Genomic DNA, 22,982 nt, shown 5'->3' with positions numbered 1-22,982 from the left:
AGAATAATTAAACTGAACACTATTAAATCTAGCCAGACGGCCAGCCTTATAAAAACCACGAAGACTGTGGTCTAGTGAATGCCTTTTACCATTAAGCAATTAAAATGTGCCAATCATCTGCAAATCAACGGGGCTTGAACAGTTGCAAGTGTCCACCTGTTGTGTGGTTTCTGCTTGCACTGTTTGATCTGGGGCTCGTTACACACTGAGGTCTCTAGCCTTCTGGTTGCAATTGCGAGGATGATGATGATTATGAATTAGTGTGGAGTGTTGAGTGGTAATTGTTCTCCTGGTTAAATATCTTCATTTGATTAATATCCTAATAGGTTTTGATGTACAGTACTACCAGGATGACCCTATTTTACTGTATTTGGTCTACTGCTTATTGAACACCAGGATGACCCTGTCTTTACTGTTTGGTCTGCTACTGCTTATTCAACACCAAGAGACCCTATCTTTACTGTGTTTGGTCTGCTACTGCTTATTGAACACCAGGATGACCCTGTCTTTACTGTATTTGGTCTGCTATAGCTAATATGCCCGGGTATATGCAGTAGCTCATTTAATATTCTAAGCCATTGCAGCTGTGTGTTTCCCATGTGCACTGAGCTGTAAGACTCGGTACACTCATACAAGAGGCAGGGTGACTTGGCTTATCTGAAGCCCCTTTTTACCTTTTCATTTTGCAATATAATGCCAATATTTTCATTGCTAAACACATCTTTTCCCCATAAGTTTTCAAAGTGCAGGGGCTGTGTGCGGCTCAATCTGTAAAGCCCAGCCCACATTGTAATTATGTCTAGAAATGGCCATGGATTGCTGGCTGTGCTGTGAAACTGAATTGGGAAGAAGGGAAAATGTAAAACACAAAACAAAAAACTGTCATATGTGCAAACCAAACAAAAAGCTTACTGTCAAATTGCTGCCATGTATTGTATCTTTTGACCATATTATGAAAATGAGTTAATAGTAGTCCAATCCATATATCTTGGTTTTACAACTGACTGCCAAATCTGCTATTTGAATTGGCAGCAGTGTAGGGGATTTATTTATTATTATTATTATTATTATTATTATTATTATTATTATTATTATTATTATTATTATTATTATTTTTACAATTTTTTTTTTTTATTTATGCATTTTATTGCAAGACCATACACAACGTACTATATTATTATGATAAAGATTTTATTGACATTAGGTTAAATCTTTTTTCCTTTAAAATCAAACCAATATTTTAAGCTATGAAATGTTCAGGTTTTTAAAGATGTTCTCTGCAATTTCACTTTGACAAGTGAACTTTCCTTTGATTATTAAGATTGATGTTTGTTAAGTTTTGCTTGGGTCTGAAATCAGTCTGAGTCAGAAATAAGGCCAGTTCTAAGACAAGATGAGGGACAACTGGTTTGCCTTCAGTGTGCACCCTTGGGACCTCCATAACGCAATTAGACCAGGGCAAATTAATGTCTGTCATGCCCGATCATGGGTCTAGGCTGATAAGCCATTTCCAAAGCAGATCAGTCTGTGAAGATGCTGGGGTTAATTGGGTTTGTCCCACAATCAATTCTTGTCCAGATCTTATCAAGTCCCAGTAGGGAAATCTTTCCCAATGAATCAATTTTCCTTATCATTTAAACTGTTTTACATATCAAAAATGGAAATCCTTTTAAAGATGACCATCTTTTTTTCTGGTAACCTGCATAGTTAGGCCTTGACCTTTTATTCTCTGTAGATTTCCTTTCTCTGTAATCCACCACAAAACCATAAGACACTTGGAAAAACCAATGACAGGAAATTCCTATAGGACTTGCTAATTTACTATTGACTTTTTCCCATGTTGGGGGTGTTGTCATCTTTTCATTGGAAAGGCTTATGTTTCATTGTCAGCTTTGACCATTCATTGCCCTTTTTAAACAAAATCTGTTTCTTTTGACCAGTACTGCGTAACAACCCAGCAGCACCAAATAATCCATTCTGTCTTTCAAGACCTGCTTAATCCTTCCTTTTAAATGTCTCAGGACCTGGTGGAAATTGATTTTTAATTTGTTGCACACAGGCTGGAGATGAGTACAATAAGTTAGCCAGTAGCACTATAGAGCGTAGCAGAGTGTACAGGAGATGACATTGCCAGCAGTAAACATTGGGTAACTGAAGAACAACAGTGGGGTATATTTGACGCCATTATTGATAATAATATTACCTATATATTTTTTTCTGATTCTTGGCAAATGATTGTACTGTTTGATGTGGGGCTTCTTAAACACTGGAGTCTGTAGCTTCTAGGTTACAATTGAGAGGAGGAGGAGGAGGAGGAGGAGGATGGTGATGATGGTGAATTAGTGTGGAGTGTTGAGTGGTAATTGTGCTTCTGGTTGATTACTATCATTTGATTTCTATCTTGTTAAAGTTACATTCAACGTATGAATGATGATCCCTTCCAGAAAAAAAAAGCGCTCTCCTTTCTCGTATTGACTAGTTCTGAGAACATGTAACCTCCAAAGAAAATGTTAAATATGACCTAGAAAATATATTTTGACTGATAAAAACTACAGCACGGATAAAGAAATAAACCAGTACTTGCTTATCCCAAGTGCACATTCTGACAGTTTATTTGAAAGAGCTCTAACTATTTCCAAGGCTTTCTGCTAATAGTATGTTCTGTTATATAAACATGGGATACATTAGTGTCACATCACTTGCCTACCTTAATCTGTCCCTTCTTAATACCACTGTTTGCACATGGGAATGAGGAATTACTGTACATGTTTGATTTTTACATATTGGATTTTCTTTATCAAATTGATTATGGAAACGTTCATGTATTTCTCAACTGCTATATGTCAAGTGGAACCTATGATCCTGAAAGACTGTATAAATACTTTTGATTTCCTGTATAGAGAGATCTGAAATTTAAAAGACTTAAATGAAAATGAGACCCCTCATGACTAGCATTGTTTACCATACTCTGCAAGCTCCTTCTTGCTATCTTGTCTCAGCTGTTTCTGCTGTATAGTTACAGTACACCACACAGTTCCCCTGTGAGTACCAATGAAAGACTCCTGAGGATTGCTGAAGAAGGGGAAGGCATTTCATTCTGCACCTAGGTAGAAGGAGTGCAAGTGTAGCATTTTCGTCAAGGGCACTTTCAATGTTAAATCTGTTGAAATAAACAACTCATGTCAGCTCAATGCAAAGCTGTTCAACAGTATTAAAACAAATAATAATAATAATAATAATAATAATAATAATAATAATAATACTAATAAAAACCTATAGCTCCACCCAGTATAGTGGTTGACCTCCCCAGTGGTTACTGCATTTATTTGGTGAGGTACCATGCAGCTTTTATTCTGCTGTTAAGTAACTCACGCCTGATTTTAAAGTTAAATTTTTATCAAAAGTAATTTAAAATTGATAGTTTAGATTCATACATCTTGTGCAGCTGCAATTGCAAACTAGCAAACCTGGTGGTGGCTACCAGGTTTGATTAAGACGACAACCCTTTTTCAGAAAAAAGTAATGAAAATACATAAGACACTCCATGTACCAAAACTCCTAGAAGCCCTTGAATTGGTGAAATAATAATACACAAATAAATAAATAAAATAAATAAATTGTATCCAACATTACTCAGTCTAAGCATTGTGTTTTCATTGTAAATCGGATTCTGACCCACTCAGGTAACACATATATTATACACTGTTGTGTTCATATATGTTGTCAGTTATTTTGTCACAAAGACTGATTTGAAGGTCCAGTGTTTTTAACTGGTTGAAATGTCCCGAGTAGTTAAATGTGACCAAGATGATTGAAGGACAACTGAACATCAGCATGACATGCAGTTAGGTTTTTTATTGATTTTTTTAAATTAAGCATTGTTTAGTAAACTGCCACAAACATTTATGCAGCATGTTGTGTTATATACTTTAAATAATAAAACAAAAAAACAAAGTTAAAGCATTATATTTCTAAAACGCATCAAGACCTATTGGTATTGCTTTCAACCCATATTTGTACAGTAGAGACGGCTGGCATTAGCCACGAAGACAAGGGTATCGGATCATCCATATTCAGGCTTTAATTATCCATGTTGTTTTTTAATAGCAATCTCAGTTAAGTGTAGGTCAAACCCTAAAGGACAGAACAGCATTTGCGTTTGTGGTGTAACAGATGTCAGTGTCTGGCCTATTCATGGAATAAGCTGCGACACATAGTTAGTCTGGGAGCAGGGTGAAGAACAGTGACGAAGGGTGTGCTAGGGGAGGTCTCTCGAAGTCCTCGTGAAATATTTGCAGGAAACTGAAATAATTTTCTAGCACAGTATCTGTCTTCATGTATTCTTCCTTTTAAAGTGGCACATGTAAAGATTGGTGTGATTTTGCAAATACTGTACATCCTTGTACAGTATTTGATATTTCAAATTTGCATCAGTAGCGCAATATTTGACATGTCAGTCTTCCTAGTGAAAAATATTTCTTAAGCTTACTGTAATTTACCTTTTCAATCAGGATTGTGTTTAGCCATCATGGTAGGGATTTTTAAAGCTCCAAAGAGAGATGTATATAAATGGTGTTGGTATCATAGAGCCCTTGTTTGTTTGTGGTACAGCACTTATTAGATCTAATACATAAATAAAGTTTCAAAGCCTAACAATTCCTATTGTAGAAACACTCTACTATTATATGTGTGAGTAGTTTAGTAAGTGGTTAAATATATGTAAGTGACAAATTTCTGTACTGTTTCATGGCATGGAGTCTCGAACGTCTCCACCTAAGTCTTGTGTGTTTTTTTTTTTTTTTTTACCTGCAAGATGGAAAACTCAAATTGCAGTAGTTAAATTGGCCATCATAGTGTACTGAGAGGTAACAGAATAATTCCCTGTGAATCATTCACCTGGCTTACAGGAAGGAGAATACAAACTAAATGCTTATGGGAGTAAAAATAAAATGGTCAGTAATGGAAGGTTGGCTAAATGGAATTGTGCTTGTGTGATGGAACTGCATGTCAAATGGGTCACTCGCCTTGTCACATTCAAATCATCAAAAAGAAACAGCTCTGGGGACTGACACTAGTAAATAGCTTTCTGCAACCTGATTTGGCTTTGATTAAACATAATTGCCTGTCGTTTGTGGTATGAAGTTTCCCAAATCAAGTGAAGTCCATGGTACACGCTGGAATAATTACTCTGGTGAGGATCTGTCTGTCCTGATGCATTTTCTTTTTTTGATACCCAGTTAACACACATCGTAGTTTCGGCAGCTCTTGTTATGTAAATACATATTGCACATCAAGATCATTTAGTCCTGCATTTTCAAACCATACTCTGTGAATTAGTTCATCTTTATTGAGATCACACCCAGATGCAAACACCAGTTGAATGCTGTCTTTGTGCTGTAACCGTAACAGGGGGAACATTTCTCTCTCTCTTTGGAACAGTTTTCAAAAAACATAATACTTTCAGAAACAGATGTGTTCAACAAAGGGAACTGTGTAGTGGAAATCTAATGTTTAAAATAAATAATAATAATAATAGTAATAATAATAATTACATGTATTTTTTCCCATCTTTTGCAGTGTTTGAAGAGCCTGAAGATCCTAGTAATCGCTCCTTCTTCTCTGAAATCATCTCCTCGATCTCCGACGTCAAGTTTAGCCACAGTGGACGCTACCTGTTAACAAGAGATTACCTCACAGTCAACGTCTGGGATATGAACATGGAGAACAAGCCCATTGAAACGTATCAGGTAACCTTTCTTTTTGTGAAGAGAGGGGACCACAAGGCAAATCTGGTTAAAAAAATAAATAAATATACAGTGCCTATAGAAAGTCTACACCCCCTTGATCACATTTTGTTGTGTCAGTGCCTCAGAGTTTCATGCATTTAAATGAGGATTTTTTTCCACTTATCTACTCACCATACTCCATGCTGTTAAGGGGGAAAAAAAAATTATATATAAAAAATACAAAACTGAAAGATCATAATTGGATAAGTCTCCACCCCCTGAGTTAATACTTGGTGGAATCACCTTTGGCAGCAATTACAGCTGTGAGTCTTTTGGGATAGGTCTCTACCAACTTTGCATACCTAGATTTGGCAATATTTGACCATTCTTCTTTACAAAACTGTTCAAGCTCTGTCAAGTTCCTTGGGGAGCGTTGATGGACAGCAATCTTCAAGTCACAAATTTTCGATTGGATTTAGATCGGGGCTCTGACTGGGCCACTCAAGGACATTTAACTTTTTGTTCCTTAGCCACTCCAGTGTATCTTTGGCTGTGTGCTTTGGGTCGTTGTCATGCTGAAAGGTGAACTTCCGTCCCAGTTTCACCTTTCTTGCAGAGCGCAGCAGGTTTTCCTCAAACACTTCTTTGTACTTTGCTCCATTCATTTTCCCTTGTATCCTGACAAGTGCCCCAGTCCATGCCGATGAGAAACATGCCCATAACATGATGCACTACCATGCTTCACAGTAGGGACGGCGTTCTTTAGGTGATGCGTTGTGTTGGGTTTGCGCCAAACATAACATTCTGCATTTAGGCCAAAAAGTTCAATTTTAGTTTCATCAGACCACATGGACCAGAATCTCTTGAGTGTTTTTTGCATACTTCAAATGGGATTCAAGGTGGGCTTTCTTGAGTAATGGCTTCCTTCTTGCCACCCTACCATACAGGCCAGATTTGTGGAGTGCTTGGGATATTGTCACATGCACACTTTGACCAGTCGGCCATAAAAGCCTGTAGCTCTTGCAAAGTTGCCATTGGCCTCTTGGTAGCCTCTCTGATTAGTCTCCTTCTTGCTCAGTCATCCAGTTTGGAGGGACAGCTTGATCTAGGCAAGGTCTTTGTGGTGCCATACACCTTCCACTTCTTAATAATTGTCTCTTACTGTGCTCCAAGGGATATTCAAGGCCTTTGATATTTTTTTATACCCATTCCCGATCTGTGCCTTTTGGCAACTTTGTCCCGGAGTTCTTTTGAAAGTGCCTTGGTGCTCATGGTTGACTCTTTGCATTGAGGTGCACTACCCAGCAGAGGGAACCTACAGGAACTGCTGAATTTATCCTGAGTTCATGTGAATCACTATAATTTAACAAAGGTGGAGGCCACTTAACTTGGTGTGTGGTTTTGAAGGCGAGTGATTACACCTGAGCTAATTTAGGATTGCTATTACAAGGGGGGGTGGACACTTATCCAACCAAGCTATTTAAGTTTTTGTTTTCAATGAATTTTCTACAAATTTCTAGAATATATTTTTCACTTGGAAGTTGTGGGGTAGGATGTGTAGATATTTAATGCATTTTAATTCCAGTCTATAAGGCTACAAAAGGAACATTTGAAAGACTTTCTATAGGCACTGTGTATATGTGCGTGTATAATATATAAATGTAGCCAGCTAGTTATTTTTTTACAAACAATATTTCGGAAACATTTTGTGTGATCTAAAAGCTGCCCATCTCCGATTTAAGTCTTTGGGAGGTGTCAGAAAGTTGACAGTGGATTGGCAGGTGCATACGTATCCACAAATTGCTTGTGTTTCCTAAGAAAAGGTCTCAATGATTACACTAAGTGTCCTATGTCCCACAGTTTGAACACCCTGTAGACTTTGCCACGTAGCGTCAATACATTTTAGGATACCACTTCACAGTTTGCTAAAATCATGTCCATATATTTGAAGGGGAAAATTTTCTGTTCAGGGTTACCAACATGTTTATTAAACAGTAGGGTTTAACTACATTGAATTCACCAACTTGATTAATTCAAGGTTAGGCCATTTGTACAGTAAATAGTATTGGGGTCCTAATTAATTCACTGTTTTTGTTTTTTTTTGTGTATAAGACCGATCGTAATGTATAAAGTGAACTTGCTACATGTATGTGTGTATCAGTATACAATGCATTATGCTGAGGGCACACAATGAGCATCAACCAGAATGTGGTTAATCACAATGTGTTATTTTTAGCTTCAGTGTTGAAAAACACCCTTCCATGCAGACTGAGCAGAACTGCATTGCAGCAGAGGAGCACAAGAGAGACTGATTTTCTAGGCAGCAGGGAATCGCTGCGAGTTTTCTACTGTTCATTTTGTATTGATGTAAAATATTCTTACATGTTTTCAGATAAACAGCAGCTTGATGTTCGCTGTTGAGACTGAGGATGCAAAAGTTATTGTGACAAAAGTGTGGGTTCTGTCATTACTACTCAGTCACTCCAACTTTGTAATCCTTTGTGTCCAGTTTTTCCATTGCATTCAAATCTCTCTTGGTTCACTAGTTAAATTAATTTGGTGGTCTCAACTTAGTCCCCCAGTGCACATTCCTCCACCTTAAAATACCACAACACAACTTGAGAGAGGTAAACTAGTAGACAGGGGGGTACGAGTGTGGTGCCCACTACCCAGCTTTATGAAACACCACATGTTTGGACAATGACATTACATTGTGATAGTTTTATGATGTCTTTGCCTTTATGATAGGTCATTAATGGAGGTGGTCAAATGGTAAACTAGTAGAATCTACCATGCTGAAACTGATGAGGACTAATCCTGTCAAAGCACATGTGTTCCAAGACATACCACAGAGAAACCCAGTTCATGACATCCGCCGTACCAGATGTAGTTTTTACCTAGCTTTATTCTCAATATTGTTACGGTAAAATATACCCGAGTGCCTCTCGGAATTCCATTAAACTGAAAAATATGTTCTAACACAGACGCTCAGCACTTACCAGCACCCACTCGTCAATTCTGGACCCAAAAAGTGAAGGTCATGAACAGAAAACAAAAGTACCAGCTTTCAGTCTCGGTCCGTTCACCACTCTATAACTGTGCTGTTGGTTACTGTACTTGGATTTTGGCATATTCCTCAGAGTTATACCACTTGCTTTAACCATTTTTTCCATGGCGTTGGTGCTATAGTTGGATGTGATTTAGCATCATTTCTACTGTGGTCTTTTTTTACTGTTAAATAAATAATGCAGTACATATTTAGGGCTCATGCTGTACATACTAATCTAACTCAACAATTGCAAATAAATCTTTAAACCATCCAGACATACCAGATATTTTAACATTTAAATCAATACCTGTACTATTGGGACATTAATAGAGCAAATAAAGATTTCTGAAACAAAAACTTATCAGCATTACAGCTAGTATTAATAAAATGCTGTGAATCATTATACACATGTTGTTATTAATCAGTTTGGCGATTGCCTGTCAAAGTCTTATTGAGGTTGATGCGGTCTCTCTCTCTCTCTCTCTATATTTGCATTGCTGAGTGCATGTTGGTGCACAGGCAGCTGCAAGTCAGCTGTTTTCAGCAATGGGGACAGCCTTCTGTTCTGCACAAATAAAAAAAGGCCTTTGTTGCTTGAAGGTTACAGGGCATGGCTGGATTGTGTTCTTAATGCTTTTAAGAGATGCAAAGGTCTCCCCTACCACTACACATGTGTATGTCAGTCTGTCATTAGGGAAATTATGCGAGTGGTGATCCAAGGATACAGATAATAATTGGTCATACAAAATTGGGGTGAAAAACCGGGATAAAAAATTGACGATACCTAAATTAAAAAAAAAAAAAAAAAACCTGTGTAACAACCTGTAAAGCATTCTAACATGAAGACATGAATCTTTTCTAGGTTCACGATTACCTCCAGAGCAAGCTTTGTTCCCTGTATGAGAATGACTGCATCTTTGACAAGTTTGAATGTGCTTGGAATGGTACAGATAGGTAAGTAAAATGGTCATTAAAAAGAATAGTAGTTGATCAGTTGCATGGCATTGTACACTTAATTGACACATCAGTTCACACTGTGACATTAGCAAAAACTTCTTCTGGGTGACTGACAAAGTTAAACAGACCAAGTTAATGCCTGCTGCAGAGAATTGTACATTTTGATTCTTATAAGGACATTAATCTATTGTTTTTTGATAACTCTAAAAACAAATACTGGGAAATAATAATATTGCTACTGTTTGGGGAGGGAAAATACAAAAAAATTGAATTTTGTATAAAAGAGTAGGACATTTTATGTACAGTTAGTTGCAAATAATTTTCATGTACAGTCCAATATCTTGAACATATGTAGTTTTGAAGATGCTGAGATTACAGCATATTAATACACCCCCTTTCCTCCATAGAAAGAACCCTACTCAATACTGAACATTTCCCTCTTTCTCTGTCTCGTAATGGTCTCTCTCTGAAGTGGGATCAAATTCTGTGCCAACTTGTGCAAACTGTAATTATAAGAATGGTATGAATAAACGTGCACCCTTTTTATAGCATTTTAGCAGCTGTGAAGCAGCCCTTTTCACAACCCTGGCTAAGTGAGAAGAATGCAGGAAACATTATTGTTCACCATTCTTCACTGCTAAACAATACTAAACAACATATGTCCCTTTAAACCCACAGATTCTAGCATCCAGTTACTGTGATTCCACTTTGTAGCACAGAGTGATTCTTGCCATAATGGCACAGCAGATGTGTCGAGTGCTTTGAGAATGATGTGAAGGCCAGGGGGTTTTCTGCTACAGCTCTGCCTGCAATAGCACAATGTTTTCGGTCACCATCTAGAGAACAAATCTAATCATAAATCATGACATATCTCCATAAAACACCAGTGCTGCAGTGTATGTGACAAGGCTATTGAGATTTGGTAGTGTGTGTCGTTCAGGAGGATATACGTTTTTTCAATTTGTAATCTTTGTAGGGTATAGATGCATTCATGTTATTTCCCATGTGAAGCAAAGCAGTAATGACTACTTACTTGATTATTTTGCATCTGCAAGACACACTACCATAAACAGAATGTAATTCTTTCAGAAAGTGAAGTAGGTATATACATTGAAGCATTACTATTTTTTTTTTTTTTTTTTTTTACTGTTTAGAAAACCTCAAAAAACAGAAGAGCACTAAAAAGAATTATTAACTTTAAAACTTTAAAGGGTGATATACAGATGAACCCATTTTATATCAGCTCACTTAATATCATATCCCGTTTATTTTCACGATTTTTCAAAAACCACTTGCGGTGCACCAAAGGTTCTTTGAGAAATTACCACTCTTAATACCATCTCACAAACCCAGTTATTGTCATGTTTTGTGCAGCCTGTCAAATGCTGCATGGCCTGGCTTCACTGAGTATCCACAGGATGTAATTAATTTCCAACGCAACTAAAAATCAGTAATCATTTAGGCTGATAAACTGACATTTAGTGCAGCCTGTCAGATGCTGCGGGGGCGGTCTTAACAGGATACAGTTCAATTAAAAAACAGTCCCCAACATTTTTTTTCTTTAACATAGCCTTGTACAAATGCACACAAAAAAAAGTGCAACGCCTAATTCATAGCTCTCATCAGTCGACAATGTGTGCCTTTTTTAGATAATGACACAAAATGTTTCGTTCCAGTTAATGATACAAAATGTATTTGTCCTATAGTAAACTATATGCATGTTTAAATGTAAAAAACAATATACAAATGTACGGTATTAAAACACTGCTCTTTAATTCATCTTTTAGTTTTTCTTTCCTTGTTTTCTCTCACTCGTAATATGCTGTCATAGGCAAATGTAAAACTCAGTTTAAATCATGACCCGCTTTATATCACGAATTGTGCCTGCACGGCCATCATGATATAAAGCAGCTTCTTCTGTACTCTGTCACTGAATGTGTGCGCTGCTTGATACATTTTATTTTTAATGATTATAAAAATAATTTAAAAAAGGGTATATATGTAAACACTGTCTTGGTAAACTACAATACGTATGGTTTATTTATGGCACTGCAGTGTTCAAAGAGTTAAACAATGTGTGACTTTATTTTTACAAAAACGACATGCATAATGAACCTGGATCAGCCTATAGAAGCTTACGTGGAACATATTACCCTATCTAATATTGTAAAGTGTATCTATTGTAAACTTGAGCATTACAGGTTCAAATATGCAGCATAACCCACGCACGGTTGCATTTGAAATGAATAGCAATTTCAAAAATATAAAGAGTATTTCAAAATGGATTGGAAAAGCTGGGAAGGCATGGGGTTGAGATTACCTTTGGAAAAGATATGCAGAAACTAGTTTTCAGCATGACCCTGCTGTGCTCTTAGTACAGACAGCTGTGAGAGAGGCTCCTTATTAAATAAATATATCCACTGTCAAACTGGAGTGTGATTTGCTGCCAAGACACACTAATCAAGATAGGATCAACCCAATCTGAGAAGGAACGCTTCATGTCACAGTGTACTTTGGGTAGATTTATAATCTGCACACAGAATAGGGTTGTGTTTGTTGTACAGTTGTTTTTCTGTAGGCAACAATGCAATACAATTCACTCTCTAGTCCCAAAAGATATTTACGTTGTTTTAGCAGAAGGTAGTGCTGTAGATGGTAAACTGGAGTGGACTGAGTCTTTTTCATTACCTTTGGTATTTCTGAGTCATGGTTACCACCAGCTAGACTGGTATGATTCAGTCAGTGTTTGTCCAAGTCGAAATTAAACATTTAATTTGAAAGTTAATATGTGACCACTATCATCTAAACTACTTGTGATGCAATTCTAATTTTATTCTGAGTTCAAACTGTGCTGCCTTGGGTGGCCATATGTACTCATATAGTGTATATACACACTTGTACAAGTATAAATATTGATATTAATATAAGGACAAGCAAGTTATTGAGAGTATCTGAATTGCATAGCCGAGATTTAGGTCTGGGTAATCTATTTGTACATGTAACCAATCCTGATTCAAGTCCACTCCTAACGTGTGCCCTCCAGAGAGCAGTATAGTTGTATTTATGTATCTTGGCCCCTAGTCATTTGATAGCTTTCTGAGCATTTCCAAAAGGCACAGCCTTTATTAAATAACTTTCTACAGTACTGCTTCTTTTTAATGGAAAAATAGGAGTAATTGAGAATGTGAAGAGGCTAATCGGCCCATCAGGGCATGTTCTTTTTTCCCCCCAACTAAGGGGATCAAATTCAATAGGGCAGAATTGTGTTTTTAATGATGGAAGTATTTTATATGTTACTACTGTACTACACTTGGTACGCGATTCAGTGCGTTTAGAACTGTCTAAAAACAACATCATTTAGGATTTTACAAACTTCAATGACATCCTCTCTTCCTCGTTTTTAGGCTGAAGAGATACAAGTCTTTAAAGCTGTCCACATAGCTCATGCCATTAAGTCCTAAGATTAGCCTGGTAGCCCTTGTTTGTGACTTGTCAGTGCTTTGTCAAGTGCGTTAGAACTGGATACAGTATGAAACCTGGTAACGAAACCTATAGCTCCAGTGCAACATTTAGGTAATTACAAAGCACAGTTGTGTATTGAGTATATTGACAAGGCTTTCCAAAAGTGTGAAGAAAAAAAGAAAAACATTTGGAAAATGACACATCTGCAACAATATTAAAAAAGCTGGCATCTGGCATATTTATAATCCAGTAACAAACACGTAAGTGTGCATTATGTTTAGGACCTATTGGTAAATCATGATGTGCTGAAGATGCAAAATTTTACATGGCAAAACAAAAAAAATGTGAAAACCTGCTCACCTTGCTCTTGTAAGCTGCTGCAGTCACGGCTGCAAGTTTACTCATTGGAATACACGTTCATTAGTGACAGAGGGACGCTTCAGAACTATTGCTCTCCTTATAACCCAGGGGATAAGAATGAAAACACCCTTCAGTTAAAAAAACAACAATCCAGCCATGCACAATAGGTTTGGATAGCAATAAAATACTATATTCATATTTGGACTCTTGTAGACCCTAGTCATTTTAACAATTCTAGAAGTGCTATCAAAATGATTCAGTTACTTTTCATAATTTCTAAAATCTCCTGCTATCTAAATGCAGCCTGTGTTATTGAATAATAATGAACTGTAGAGTTGTTTGATTAAAAAGGGATTTTCTGACATTGTGGAGTCGTTCTTCTTTCCTTAATGTGTAAAGCCTGACCATTGATAAAAATCACGAACAACCCTTCTGTAATAGCCAAGGCCTAGTTCATTCCATTGGTGAAAGAGATATGCTGTTACTAATTAGTGTTTGTGTTCGACCTGCAGTTAGTTTAAATGTACTACGATAAATTAGCGTGCATACTGTGACCTGGAGCTAAATGCATTGATAAATAGTGGATACGTGAAATGACACGGTTTATTAAAAATAATTACTTCTCATAAACCTGTCTGAGCAGGCTCTAGTTTAAATCTTTATTCATTTCTCAATGGTCCTTAATGTTCATAGAGAGCATAAATCATTAAGATCACTCTCAGCAGCCTAAATTAGTCCCCCAAAGGGCTGCACTGGACTTCTGTAATCTGTTAATATTTGCCAGGATTAAGCAAGTGAGATCCCAGAGCAGTGCTCCACAGAGGAAATTAATGCAGTATCTATGACAATAAAAGCTTGGGCTAAAGATGCTGGCACATTGGTGAGTTGGGCAGGGGAGATAACAAATTCCATAACTTAAAATGCTTCTCATGGTGTTTTTTTTTTTTTAAGTTAATAACAAACAAGACCTTTTGAATCAGCTTTGCAGGCTGTGTAGTTGGAATTCAGTTTTCTAGATTATTAGCTGGTAACATCAAATAAATATTATTAGACACAAATGCATTCAGACGTGGAAAGATTGAGTAGTGATTTCTAGCTACTGTATAGTGTGTGAAGCTATATAAGTAATGTCTGTACTGTAGTATTTTGAAGTCCTCTGTCTCTGTCAGCATTCTGTCAAATATATTTTTACGTCTCTTATGCGAGTAGCAATCCCAACTTAAGAAGCCGCTCTTCAATTATAGTTGTCAGCCATAGCTAGATCAATGAAAGTCTATTTTTTTATGTCAGTAATTGCCGACAACATCCGTTGAACAGCTACTGTAAATCAGGCTTTGTTTTACATTGCTGGCAATACAGCCTAGGGGTTCACTAGATGAAAATGTAACTTGAAGCTAATTAACTATTTATACCTAATGGAATGGAATGACACTCTGAGACTGGAATTACCTTGGCCTGACAGGACATTCATTTGAACTATGCTTCACTGTCCCAACACACACTACAAGGGCACTCGGAACAAATCCATCAGTCTTATGTTTGGGCTCAATGTCTGAATTAGTCTTTGGAGACTTGAACTTATTCTGCATTTTTTAAAAACCTGTTCACTTGCTTTTATTCCCCTACCTGCAGTGTAATTATGACGGGTGCTTACAACAACTTCTTCAGAATGTTTGACCGCAACACGAAGCGGGATGTGACCCTGGAGGCCTCCCGAGAGAGCAGCAAGCCCAGAGCTGTGCTGAAGCCCCGGCGCGTCTGCACTGGAGGAAAGCGCAGGAAGGACGATATTAACGTGGACAGCTTAGACTTTTCCAAGAAGATCTTGCATACAGCGTGGCACCCGGCAGAGAACATAATTGCCATTGCAGCGACAAACAATCTGTACATATTTCAGGATAAAGTCAACTCGGAGACGCACTAGGTATCTGAATGAGTGGGTCATATACAGAATCTCTCCCCCCCTTTATTTATCTCTCTCTATTCTGTCATGCTCAAGTTTTTCAAGTACTGTACCTGCTGATAACTTTCCTCGAGGGTGTATTCGTTGTGCTGGAGTTGTGGGTTGTGGTTCATCACTAGGGTGTATTACTATTGATAGTTATGGGCTTCTTTAAGCCACCAGGGTTGTGCTGACCTTTTGCCTAAAACAGAAATACAGCTAATAATAATACAAATTAATGCATATTTTTCATGTTTGTGGTTATTGTGTTAAAGTCCTAGTCACAGCTCTTTTTTTCCCCTTTGTTTTTATTGTTTAAGTGTAAGTTCTTTGTGTATTTTTCTATCATATAGCAAGGGCCCATATTTTATAACACTTTGCATCAAATAAACTTGTCTAGGGCAATTACCCTGGTGTGAATGAATTACTCCTATTAGAACACTGACTCTTGCTGTTCTATTCATATCATAGTACAATATTCTGTACTGTAAACAATGAAACAAAATTTAACAAAAACATGAGAAGGTATGAGAAACAGAAATGTAATATGAAAATCTCTTCAAGGTACTGTACATAGTACACAGTCATAAACAAAGCAATTTCAGGTTCAAGTACTATGAATATTTGAACTGCGAATCAGAAAAGCATATGACCTTCATTTCAAAATAGTTGTATCGACCACAATTGCTCCTTCATGCAGTTTTGTAAAGTTGTCTCTGCATCCTAATGTACAGTATGTATGCAACACAATCTGCACTTATTGATGTTTTGAAATGGGAGGGGACACACACGACAAACCATAAATTCACTATTTTGCTGTTCATTTACCTGTGTATTATATACTTTATATGATGTTGACTGAAGAAGGTTCTGTCTAATCTGGTGTAAAATATGATTAAATATGGCCCTGTTTGTACTGTTACTTTTTGAAATAAACTGGATTTTGGTGAGTGGAGCAAGAGAAAAGGCACACTGAGGGATATTCCAGTCACTTTTTTTTGAGGCCTACTGATACCCTTCGAAGCACATCAACATTAACCATGGAGAGAACTTACATCCTATCTTTAGTAATACTGCTGTATTCATATTTGTAGCTCAATCTTTAGAATTCTGTTTTTGTATGCCAGTGCTCAACAGCTGCAAGAGAAATGAACAAAAGTCCCAATCTCAGCATGTTATTTTTGAACTTGCATATTCCAGCTTCTATTATGGTATACCGTACCATCTGTTTCATAAAACTGAAACTTGCTCAAAAAATGTACTAAAACTGTTTGAGGTTTCATTTGGTACTTGAAATCTGTTCCAAGATCTTTAGGATAAGTACCATGGGGGCTTTTTTATGATATCATTTCAATGTCATGACATTCAAGTGTCTGCAGAATCTTACAGGAAGAGGATTGTGGGAAGTCTTAATGCAGGAGGAACACATATTCGCGTAGGTGACTGTACGGATTAAGTTACAAACCTGAATGTATGTCTTAGTAAAAACCCCCTTTTTTTTTTTTTTGTAAATATATGCTAAATTAAGTTTTTAAGCAGGAAGTAATGACACTTCAAAACAGTACAATATTGCACTCTTTTAACATGCAGCCATCACAAAAGCTTTTAAATAAGATCACTGGCTATATTTTTTAAAGGTTGAAACATAGAGACACATAGCCGTCCACTTTGCAATACGAGACTGCATGGTACATCTGTTTTTAGACTTTTGGCTGCCTTTCTTTGAATCATAAGTACGTGTTGCACAATGGCTTGCAGAGTACTCACTCGGCCCCACTACCGTTAACCCATGATATACTTTGTGTGTTTCAAAGCACAAAAGCATGTTTACCATTGTTCAGTATTACTGTGTACATTTGTAATGCCTAAAAAATGTTTTAATGAGTAAAAAGGAGAATGAGAAATGATTATTAACACTGTACTCAAAAAAATAAATAAATACAAAAAATACAAATGGGTGAATGGAACTATTTATATGTATATATTATTTACTCTCTCAGTAACCTAATAAGATGTTTTTTTTTTTTTTTTGAAAAAACTGATCTCCCTTAAGATGACTTAGTTCAGAGCCCCGGTATACTGCCGATGGTAATCATCAATGCCCTTAGGGTTACCCAAAGTAACATTGCAATGTACTTCTGCTTTTTACTGATGACCAATGACCTCCTTATTGAATGTTTCAAATTGTATTCCATGTGGTATTGTCCAAAGAGAGTGGTATGCAGCAATGTGGCGAATGTCATTGAGAGAATGAATTGTCTTCTCACAGGGGTCTTGGATCGATTTTTCTTTTGTTATTTCATATAAAAGCTTGTGAAACCACCAATTTTGTGTTTGGAACTTTTTCCTGCTTTTAAGTTCTCGTTATTGAATTTTTTTTCCCCTCCTTTTTGTTTCTTGTAATTTTTAGTACAAAATTTGAAAAAATAAAGGATTATAAATATGTTAATATGAGTTTTCAAATAAAGATTTCAACAAAATTGCATCCTATAGTTTTTGGGGTGTGTAGCCCATTTATTTGTCTTAGCAAAGGTAGAGTTCAACTAACAATACAATTCCAGACATATTACTAAGCTGTGAGCTGGAGTTTGTACAGACCCGGAAAAGTGTGAGAGGCACGGCAGTCCATTCCTGTTTGTGCTGCGTCTGTTGATCTAGGGTCCCAAACTAGGAATATTTAGGTTACAACTCAGCATTCACAGGAACGTCATACAATGTAGATCGTGTGTAGCATAGCAGATGATTTACAAAGTCACCTGTCCACTCTGTGCTCTGCTGTGGTCCTACAGCGCTACCATAATTGACAAGATGTTGAGTATCCCTATAAAATATCTGGTGTACTGCCATTAGCAATGTGATTCTGCATGTGCTATGTCAAGCAGTTAAACAATAACAGATGCTGGCAGCAGTGTCAGCACTCCAGGAATCGTAATGCTCTGACACCAGGTTTCACCAGTGACACATGCTAGTGTCCTACACAATAGTAGAATAAATAATATAAAACATATATAAAGTCAGTGAAACCACAAAGCAGCTTTTCTTTTCTTTGCTATAGAGTTAAAGTAACATTGTCACAATGGTTATTGTCTTGATTTTATTAGCTTGGGTACAATAAGCCTGTTGCATAAGCAGTTGACAGAAACAGTTGTCTGAAAGTTGGCTCATTTTTCATGGGCTTTAGTTCTTGAATTTATCAACAGCTGTACATTGTATTTCCAAGGTGTATGTTTGATGCAGCTGTTTCTTATCTGAAATAAGGTGGCAAGTTTAGCTTTAAGTGTTCCCATAGATGTCTCCAAGAATACATGTCTCTAAATAGTAAGGTTAGTATGTTTTTGTAACTGTGTACCTTACAGCAAATACAATATGAAAAAAATTACAACCTCTATCATTTATAATGGTTTTGTTAGTCAAAATACAATGAATGAACAAAAATATATTGTCAGTGCTGTAGTTTCATAATTTGTAAAAGAAAACGTCTCATACTGTACAGTGTAAAGTGAACTACTGTACATGTGTCAATTTTTCTCAAGAGTGGACCAAGATAAAAGGCACACGGGTATTTTTGAGGGTATTATATTTTTGAGGCTTACTGACATCCTTTGAAACACATCTAGATTAACCATGGAGAGAACTAACATCTTCTCTTTAGTCATACTACCGTATTAATATCTATAGTCCAACCTTTACAATTCTCTTTTTGTATGAATATGCCATTGGGGATTCTTTAGTTCTCATGATCAGTAAGTGGGTTACAGTGGTGAGGATACATTTCAAATTAAGTACAAGAAAATAATTGATAAAATTATTGATTATATTGATTCTCTGTTGTTAATTAATTAACTACCATAGTCTATCTACAGTACGGCTTTTTAAAATATATTATTTCCTAAAACCAAGAAAATAATAGTTAGCATAGTGTCTTCACCACTTCACACTGATTTTTTTTTATTATTATTTTTTTTTAAACATTGTTGATGTTTATTATGAAAGATACGAGGTTGGTACTGGCTTTTGGAATGCATTAAAGTGGAGGCATCATTCATTCTAGTTCGTAGCACCAACCTCCACCCCTGCGTTGTGTTTTATCTATAAATAAAAATGAAAAAACAACACAACATCCATTTAAATTGACAGTGATTTAACCAATTAAGCTTAGAGTGCCCCCCTGTGGTGTGAACAATGACTGCTGTCTCCCATGCCCTATTAGGACATTACATTTTAAGTTGTTATTCTACAGCATGCATGTCTACTCTTTAAACTATAAACATTATATACAATGACAACACTAAAAAGACTGGACCTGAGTAACAAACAGTGACCTTTGAAGCTATAATGACTATGAATGAAACAGATGCTCGATGGTTCTATTGTTATTCTTCCACTTTTTGTTTGCAGCTCACAGACAAGCTTTGGCTGCATTGTGCATTTAAATCAATACTGCATTTATTTCTTTTTTTCGCTTCAGTGTGCATTGGCTCTTTTGACTGAAATGCACTTACAAGAAGAAAAAAAATAGACAGAACAGCAGATAAGCGACTCCCTAAGCTCATTTTGTCAGAGTATCCCTGTTCTTTTAAGTCAGTTACCATACTTTAAATAGCCTGTTTAAAATTAAACATTCACAACATTTGATGGTATTGAGACCAAATGAAAAATCTGCTCATGAGACTTGTCTGAGCCAGTGGTCAAAGCATTTAACTTTAAACAGAGTAAAAGAGTCAAGTGAACCATTTGACAAATACTGTATCCCAGTCGTATACGCTCTTATCCTATACGTGTGTGTGTGTGTGTGTGTATTATTGTCTGATGCCAAAACCCTGAGGCTGTGGCTGGATTACTGAAGGCCGAAGTCTTTAGTCTGAAGCCAGTGTGAAGGCTAAGTTCACAGTCAGGTTAGGACCAAAAACATCCTGTTTATGTGGAGTTTTCATAAGATTCATACCATTGCAAACATCTTCTGAAAAGGTACCAGAAATCACAGTTAAATGGAAACTTGTTTTCTTTATTTTTGCACAAACAAGAAACCTTTGATGATTCAATTCAGCCTACTGTGGAGAAAGTAGAGAAGACAAATGTATGAATAAATAAAAATTGAATTAACTTTTTTGTTATTTAGTTCTGAAAGCCCGTCCTTGCAGATCAGAGTAAATGTCCTCGGCCTCTAAGACTCCATATGACGGCAGAGATTAACATATAAAAGCTGAGTGATGAATAGGTAGCTCCTTCTGCCTTCACTGACCCTGACAACTTCCAACATTACTCTACTAAAATTATGGGATTCTAACTAGAAGAATGTTTACCTAACATTGCAAATAATGATGTTCATAGATCTAGTTCGCTGGTCAGTTTTTGTGCAAGGTTGCATGTTTCATTCCCCTAGCATTCTGAAAGCGTGTACATAGCTTCATGTCATTCCAACACTCTGTTCTATGCCTCAAAGCTTTCATAGTAACAAAGACAAGTAGCTTTCGAGTGAAGGTGAATGAAAACAGTATTTAAAAACAATGGGTTGTAGGGAAATATGCAAATTAAGCATTACAAGTGCCAATTAAATCATGTGAAAGTTGCCCAACGGCTTCTAGTCAAAGCGTTTTAAAAGTCAAAATATAGTGGCCGCATGTTTCACCCTTTTTGGGGCTCATCAGTACAGCGCAAAAAGGGCAAAACATGTATGCAGCTACTGTATTTTGACTTTTAAAATGCTGCAACTGTAGAAGCAGTTAGGCAACTTTCACGCAATTTGATTGGCTCTTGTAATGCTTTATTTGCATATTTCCCTACAACCCATAGTGATAAAGACAAATCCAAACAAGAACTAACTGAATATATGTATGAGATTGAAGTGTTAGCGCTGCAGCTCGAAATGCCAGGTGTTCAATAAAACCCTACCTTGTATTAGTCCTGGCAAATGTGTTCATGTGTTATAAAAACAAAATCACAACCAGTTCATAGAAGTCAATATTTATTATTCACAATGGGGAGATACAGTAAGGGCAATACATGCACAAAAACATCATAAGGCAGGTTTAGCATCAGCTGACCTACAGAATGGCAGTAAAAATGAAAAGGCACTTCAGCAAGTGGTAATTAAAACATAAAATATGCAACTCAATTCCAATTCTCCCCTAGATCACCCCACCCCACCCAATTATTTAAACAAAAACAAGTACAAGTGGAAACAATCTTGTTTGATGTTGTACATGATGCATTGCGGGGTCCCTACAACTGAACGCTCTACCACCTGTGTTTTTCTTAAAAGCCCTTGGGACAGCAAGCAGCCCAGCATCCTGGGATCGGACAGGCCTCCCAGAAATAAGGGACTAAATTTTCCCTTAAGTATGATGGGTCCGGACCATTCAGGGCTTTATAGGTTAAAAGTAGGACCATAAAATCCACCCTAGACTGCACCAGGAGCCAATGTAGGGCTGCTAGCTCAGGGGAATAGGTATTTTTTTTTTTTTTTTTGTGCTCTTGTTAAAACCCTGGCCGCAGCAATTTGTACAAGCTGTAACTGGGATAAGACATAGTTTGCGATACCTGAAAACAGGTGATGCAAAGGCATGCACCAATTTCTCAGCATCCTGTAGTGAAAGAAAGCATCTAACTTTAGTAATATTTCTAAAAGTGAAGAAATTACACTTTGGTTACAATCCTAATATACCGTTCGAATTAAAGATCTGGGTCAAAAATTAGTTCCTCATTTCAGCAAGTAAAGGTTGGTTCGTACTTCAAACTGTGTGACAGGTCAGAAATCACGTCATCCACTTTTTTTTGGAAAGTCGTACAGCCTTTTCTCATACGCATAGGGTCGGATAATCAACATTTGCTGCATGGTCGGAGTGAAGCTGCACAGCTTTTATAGCGGTCTGCACCTGACGTATCGCACTCATCTGCAACAGGACTATGAACCAGCACTTGAGGAAGCTGTCCACTGGATAAACACATGGGATTGTACTGTTTAGCTGACTTTCTGATCCCAAAAGCATTAGCTTGGTATTATCGGAATTCCAATATACCTTAATTCCTTATTACAGCAAGTAGCTTACAGGGAGATCTACCTACAGTAATATCTTGAAGACCAAATCCTGGTTACCATCAACATTTACATTTTTGTATACAACTTTAATATATCCTGGTTAGTGGTTGTAGCTAACAAATGCCATGAACTGTACTGTTGGGCATTCACGATGTACAACAAACATATCATCTAGTACACTACATTAGAGGCTTACTTTGCTAGTCTTGCATTAACCCTGTAACATTTATCAAACTGTATGTGTTACTTTTCTTGATGTTACCATTCCAACTGAGCAACTTAAAAGTTCAATTTCAGTACAGTGAATAATTAATTCCCAGAGATCCACTTTTTATTGTGACAAACAAAGACCATATTAGGAGTCATCTGAATGCTGCTCAGGGCAACAGTTAATTGCTAGTTATTCTTCATCACTAGTGTTATTTTAGCAAAGCTGACATTTACTGC

General features: G+C 36.9%; 1 protein-coding gene across 4 annotated transcripts in view; it reads left to right on the top strand.

Moving 5' to 3' along the window:
• The window catches only part of LOC121330172 (serine/threonine-protein phosphatase 2A 55 kDa regulatory subunit B gamma isoform-like), a 100,522-nt gene extending 82,629 nt beyond the window's left edge, over positions 1-17,893 (top strand). For all 4 annotated transcript variants that reach the window (XM_041276504.1, XM_041276511.1, XM_041276527.1 and 1 more), the window contains 3 exons: positions 5,578-5,747; positions 9,638-9,729; positions 15,187-17,893. In XM_041276504.1, the coding sequence (XP_041132438.1) occupies positions 5,578-5,747; positions 9,638-9,729; positions 15,187-15,478 (554 nt within the window). In that variant the 3' untranslated portion in view covers positions 15,479-17,893. The remainder of the gene's footprint in view (positions 1-5,577; positions 5,748-9,637; positions 9,730-15,186) is intronic.
• The last annotated feature ends 5,089 nt before the right edge of the window (positions 17,894-22,982 follow it).

Source organism: Polyodon spathula, chromosome 2 (genome assembly GCF_017654505.1).
Source record: "Polyodon spathula isolate WHYD16114869_AA chromosome 2, ASM1765450v1, whole genome shotgun sequence".
In the NCBI taxonomy this organism is placed as follows: domain Eukaryota; kingdom Metazoa; phylum Chordata; class Actinopteri; order Acipenseriformes; family Polyodontidae; genus Polyodon; species Polyodon spathula.
This window is presented reverse-complemented; position numbering and strand designations above follow the sequence as displayed.